At 60.6% G+C, this 5,494-nt stretch overlaps 1 protein-coding gene across 1 annotated transcript; it reads left to right on the top strand.

Moving 5' to 3' along the window:
* Positions 1-2,962: 2,962 nt before the first annotated feature.
* FOXD2 (forkhead box D2) lies at positions 2,963-4,302 on the top strand (the record flags this gene model as incomplete). Its single annotated transcript, XM_079535670.1, is given in 10 exon segments — positions 2,963-3,157; positions 3,159-3,191; positions 3,194-3,235; positions 3,237-3,281; positions 3,284-3,506; positions 3,509-3,672; positions 3,675-3,704; positions 3,706-3,745; positions 3,748-3,806; positions 3,808-4,302. Coding segments are annotated over 10 exon segments (1,326 nt in total).
* Between the last annotated feature and the right edge of the window lie 1,192 nt (positions 4,303-5,494).

Raw genomic sequence — 5,494 nt, 5'->3', positions numbered from 1 at the left:
ATCGGGGGCCGCTCCGGCCGGGACGGGGACTTCTCGAAGCCGCGCTGATGTATTTGTCTCCTTGTAGCCGGCAAATAGAGGGGGGGGAAGGCAAGGAACGAGCTTTGCCTCGTGGGTAAAAAAAAACCGTTTGGAAGCCGGTGGGGGTTCAGAGATGACCCCGGGAGGGGGGACCGGGAGCCCCGGGGACACTGCGAGGAGCAACCTGCCCACGGGGGCTGCGTTAGAGCAGGAGGGAAAGGCAGTGAAAGTCCATTAATAGGAGAAAATAGACGCTGTTCGGCGTGTTTCGGCTGTTCCAGTTTCCCTATTGAGACTTAAGGACCGGGCAGCTTTCGACCCCAGGCGCTTCTGATAGCACAGCTTAACGTGAGACGCGAGAGAATTAGGATTAAAACAGGAGACGGCAAGGGCCGTCCGTCACGAAATATTTCAGAGAGGAGAGCCGAAAAAATTAATAATCTGCCGAAGGAAAAGAAGGCACATGGCGTAAGGCATCCCTCCCACCGCTGCACGCGTGGGGACCGTGCAGTGCTGACGACCTTTTTGGGGTCGATCTGTAGGGTTGCTTTTCGGGACACCGCAGCGTTCCGCACTCGGCGCAAGGAGCGCCCGTAGGGCCGGCTGGGTGCCCGGGATCCCAGCGGCTGCTTCATATCAGCCCAGGTTTTCCCTTTCCTAATTTCAAGACGGCTGCTTTTTAGGTACTTTTTTCTCGTTTTAATTTGGTTTCCGCGGTCGATTTTGCGTGACAAAAGCGAAGAGGCACCGGGGCTCCTCCGCCGTTTTTGCGGGCGGTGCCAAACTCGGGGCGCGGCGCTTTGGGGGCAGCCGAGAGCCGCGGCGGTGCCCACTGTGCACAGTGCCCACTGTGCCCGGTGCTCTCCGTGCCCGCCGTCCCCTCTCGTTTCGCCGTTCACAGCCCTCCCCCGCAGAGTAACAACGCGCAGCTCCCGGCGGTTCCTTTCTGCCCCGGATCGCACCGAGTGGAAATTCAATCGCCCGTTGTGTGTGTGGTCGAAATCTCTGGCAGCTGCTTCGGAATTTTTTATGACACTTTCGTTTATGTAGGGGAGGCATAACTATTATTTTACTTAATAAAAATGGAAATGGGCTCGGGTCCTTTGCCTCCCTCCCAGCTCCCTTCCATTTGTTCTCCCCACCGCATTTCCGCGGGGCTGGGAGGAGAGATGCCGCATCCCTAAAGCATTTCGCAGCGTCAGATGGGGAGAACGATCATCGATGTACGTACGTGCATGTAGGAGAGGGGCGAGTTTAAGTTGCTAAACGGAGCGTTAGAGCGGTTTAAAAGCGAAAGAACCCAGAAAAGCTCTCTCAGGACACACTCCCACCTTCGAGAGAAGCGCTCAGCCCCGTTCTGCACCGACTTTTCCTTCCGTTCGATGAATCCTTCCCGAGAGCAGCGCTGACTGAGAGGGCGGAGGATGCGCTCGGCTCCGTGCGAGGATGCGGTACCCAGCCGGTACCGGCCCGATGCACGGAGTCGTTAGGGTTTGATCGTTAGGATTTGAGTAATTATTGTGAGCGGCATTTGGAAGCGGGGCCGCGCAGCTGTTTGGCCCGGCTCCCCGGTATTAGTGCTGGAGATTTTATCACCAAATGCTCGCACCTGTTAACAGCAGAGAGCGGCAATCCATCACCACAGATTCTCACACTGCTGAGCGCAGCTTTTGCAGGGGGGCACCGCCAGCCCCCCGGATGCGAGGGCTGAAATTGCAGTTGGTGGAACAGGGGATCCCGGACCCCTCGGGTTCCCAAGTGGTACCCGAAGGATTTTGGAACATCCTTTTTCCACTATCCCCTTCCTCTCAAACCGGCATCCCACCTCCCGGGGGAGAGGGAGCCCTCGGGAACGCAGAGGCTCGAAAGGAAAACCCGTGTGAGCGCGGCTCACAGTACAGATGGGGAAAATGCGGTGGTCTCGTCTGTGTCACCAGCCCCGCACCGGGGTGGCCACAACGCTTTGCCCTGGGAAGGGGCAAGGATCTGCGGCTTTGGGAAGAGGGCTGAGTCGCCACAGGTCCCAGCTCTACTCCTTGCACCTGCCGGTTGGCAGAGGCCCCGCGGGAGCCCTAGGGAAGGCGGCTTTCCAGGCAGGGTGCTGTCTCTCGGTGACGTGTCGGTGACGTGAGCACGTGGAGAAAGGGAGGACTGGGACCCCAAAATCATTCCCTTCGTCCCCCCCTACCCCCCCGACACACACACACCGGGAGGTCTGAGGGCTCAGCCCCGGGGGCAGAGGACTCCCTGCAGCCGTAGAGCGGGGGGAGAGGGGGAGGCGGAAAGGAAAGGAAGGCTTGGGGGAGCGGGCAGCACCTTTCCTCGAAAGCATCCCCGAAGGGACCCGTGCAGGGCTGGGAGCCCCTCTCGGTCCCCTCTGGGGCTGCGGTGGGCTCCACGTGACGCCGGAACGGCCGTATAAAGGCCCAAGGAGAGCTCGTAGGAGGCGCAGAGTGGAAGTGTTGGTCCCCGGTCCCAGCTTGGGAGGGGTGGGGAGGGGGGGAAGCGCCTTCCAACCCCTGCCTTCCTCCCTCCATCTTCCCCCGTCTCTCTTCCCCCCCCCCCCCCCCCCCCCCCCCCCAAAAGCGGCCGCCGCACCCCCGGCATCAGATATATATTTTTATCCCCCCCCCCTTCTTTTTATTATCATTATTACTATTATTTGTCACTGCCGCTCTCCAGCTCCCTGCCCAGCCTCCGCACTCCCCGTCTCTCCGCCCCCGCCCCGCGCCCCCTCCGCCGCCCCTCCCTCCGCAGCCACCACCCCGCAGCCCCGCCGAGGCTCCGCCAGCAGCGAACGGGGCGCGGAGCGGCGGCTCCGGGCCGCGGAGTCCCAGCGGCGGCCGCAGCCCCTCCGACACGGCGCGGCCCCGGGCCCATCCCGGGAACCGCCGCTAGGTGGGGGGGGGAGCCCGGCCCCGGCCGCCCCGGCCGCACAACAATGACTTTGGGCAGCAGCGGCGGAGGCGGCTGCGGGATCATGTCCGAGCGCTCCCCGGAGGAAGAACCGCTCTCCGAGGTGGAGGACGCGGATATCGACGTGGTGGGCCCGCCCCAGGACGGGGGCAAATACAGCGAGGACGAGGAGGAGGACGACGACGACGAAGAGGACGACGAGGAGGAGGGCGGCGGGCCGCTGGGGCTCGCCCTGCAGCGGAGCGGGGCCGCCAAGGCGCGCATGGGGGGGTCTCCGGAGCGGCTCTCCCCCGCCGGCGGCTCGGAGCCCGCGTGCGCCCGCGGGGCCGCGCCCGGGGAAAAGGCGCCCGCGGGTGGCGGCGGCGGCGGGGGAAAGAACCCGCTGGTGAAGCCGCCCTACTCCTACATCGCTCTCATCACTATGGCCATCCTGCAGAGCCCCAAGAAGCGGCTGACGCTGAGCGAGATCTGCGAGTTCATCAGCGGCCGCTTCCCCTACTACCGGGAGAAGTTCCCAGCGTGGCAGAACAGCATCCGCCACAACCTCTCCCTCAACGACTGCTTCGTCAAGATCCCCGGGAGCCCGGCAACCCGGGCAAGGGCAACTACTGGACGCTGGACCCCGAGTCCGCCGACATGTTCGACAACGGCAGCTTCCTGCGCCGGAGGAAGCGCTTCAAGCGGCAGCAGCAGCTGCACCCGCCGCACCCCGAGCTGCTGCTGCGGGCCGGGGCCGCCGATCCCGCCGCCTTCTTGCCCGGCTTCGCCTACGGACCCTACGGCTACAACTACGGCCTGCAGCTGCAGGGCTACCCCCCGGCCCCTCCGCACCACCACCACCACCACCACCCCGGCGGCGGGGGCTCCGCGGGCGCTTTCCCCTTCTCGGCGCCTCACTGCCCGTTACCGGCTCCGCCGCCTCCCTCCGCCGCCTCCGTCTTCTCGGCCGCCTCCGGGCTGCCCTCGTTCCTGGGCGGCGAGCTGAACTGCAGGAAGTCCTTCTACCACCCCCAGCTCAGCCCTACGGCCCTCCCCGCCGCCCTCCTCCAGACCCTCAAGCCGGACCCCACGCCCGCGGGCAGCGGAGGCACCACCACCACCACCACCAACCCCTCCCGGCCCTCTTTTTCCATAGACAACATCATCGGGGGGGCCGTGCCCCCGCCGCCCAGCACCAACCCCAGCGCCGCGCCCGCAGCGCCCTACCCCTCGGGCCAGGCGGGCCCCCCGGCGCAGCTCCTGGCCGTGCTCAGCCCCGCCTTGGCCCCATCGCAGCCCCACGGCGGCCTGGCCCACGAGCCGCTCCTGCAGCCCGCGCAGAACTTTTCCGCTAAAATCACAAACGTGGGCAGCTGTCATTTTTAAAGCGTGCTGCGGAGAGGAGAGGCAAAGGGAGAGGGGGTGAGGGGTGGAGGGGTGGAAGGGAGAGTCGCGAACCAAACTGCCCCTTCCCAGCTCTCCCCCAAATCTCCCCTTTCCTCTCCCCGCTCTCTTCTTCCTCCCCTCAATCTCCTCCCGTTGTGTTTGAAGGTAGGATTTTTTTTTTTTTTTTTTTTTTTTTTTTTTGTAATTTTATTTCCAGGCTCTGTGGCATCCGGATCTGTTTGTGTCTCTTTCGTAGGCGAAAAAGAAAAATAATTATCAGGAGGAGGGGGGAAAAAAAATAACCGTATTTCACCCTGCCAGCACCAAAGCTTATTTATAATGAGGCCCTAACGTAACCAACGTTTGTGGGAGTGGGGGGGCAGAGAAGGGTCTGAGGGTCCGAAATATTTTCTTTGAGAGGTTCGGGAGTCTCAAAATCACAGCAGAGAATGTGGGGGGGGGGGGGGGGGGGGGGGGGGGTTCGGGCTGTGCGCGCTCCCGGTGTGTGTTCACCTCTCCCCTTCTCTCAGATAAAATGTTTCAACGGCCCCGTCCTCTTTATTTTCTTCGAAGCTTTGGGTTTGGCTTTAAAAGGCACCGCTTTAGGGTATGTGTTGAAGAAGAAGAAAAGTCGGTGAAACTCAGGACTGCGGTTTAATTATTATTATTATTATTGCTATATATATTTTTTTCAATGGGACGTTCAAATGTACGTTGAAAGCAGATCCGATCCGTCTCGAAGTTCAGAGATTCCCACCCCGTTTTTTCGCTCCCCTTTTTCCGACCCCATCCTTGCGTGGGTTTTTGGTGTATCGGTAATTATTTGTATATAGATTATTCGGGAACTGATGAGCGGACTCCTCGCTGGTTGTGCATCCATCATATCTATTTTATTGAGAGAGAATCTGTGAATCGTTTCGATGTGGAAAAAAAAAAAAATGAAAGAAAGAAAAAGGGGCGACGGCTTTTTTTTTTTTTTTTTTTGGTCCACCCGTTGGTGTAAATTAATAAATGTTTGTGACCTGGTTTTAAAAGGAGGGAAAAAAAAAAAAAAAGAGAGAGAGAGAGAGAGAGAAAAAAAACCAAAATCCAAAAAAAATCCAAACAAAAAAAAGGAAAATGCCGATGGTTCTTTGCGATGTCCTTTGTCACGGAGCCCCGTTCGGGCCTCGGGGGGAGCGCAGCGGTCCCA

Source organism: Tetrao urogallus (assembly GCF_951394365.1).
Source record: "Tetrao urogallus genome assembly, chromosome: 5".
NCBI classification, from domain to species: Eukaryota; Metazoa; Chordata; class Aves; order Galliformes; family Phasianidae; genus Tetrao; species Tetrao urogallus.
Note: the sequence above shows the minus strand (reverse complement) of the source record. Positions and strands in the feature narration are given on the sequence as shown.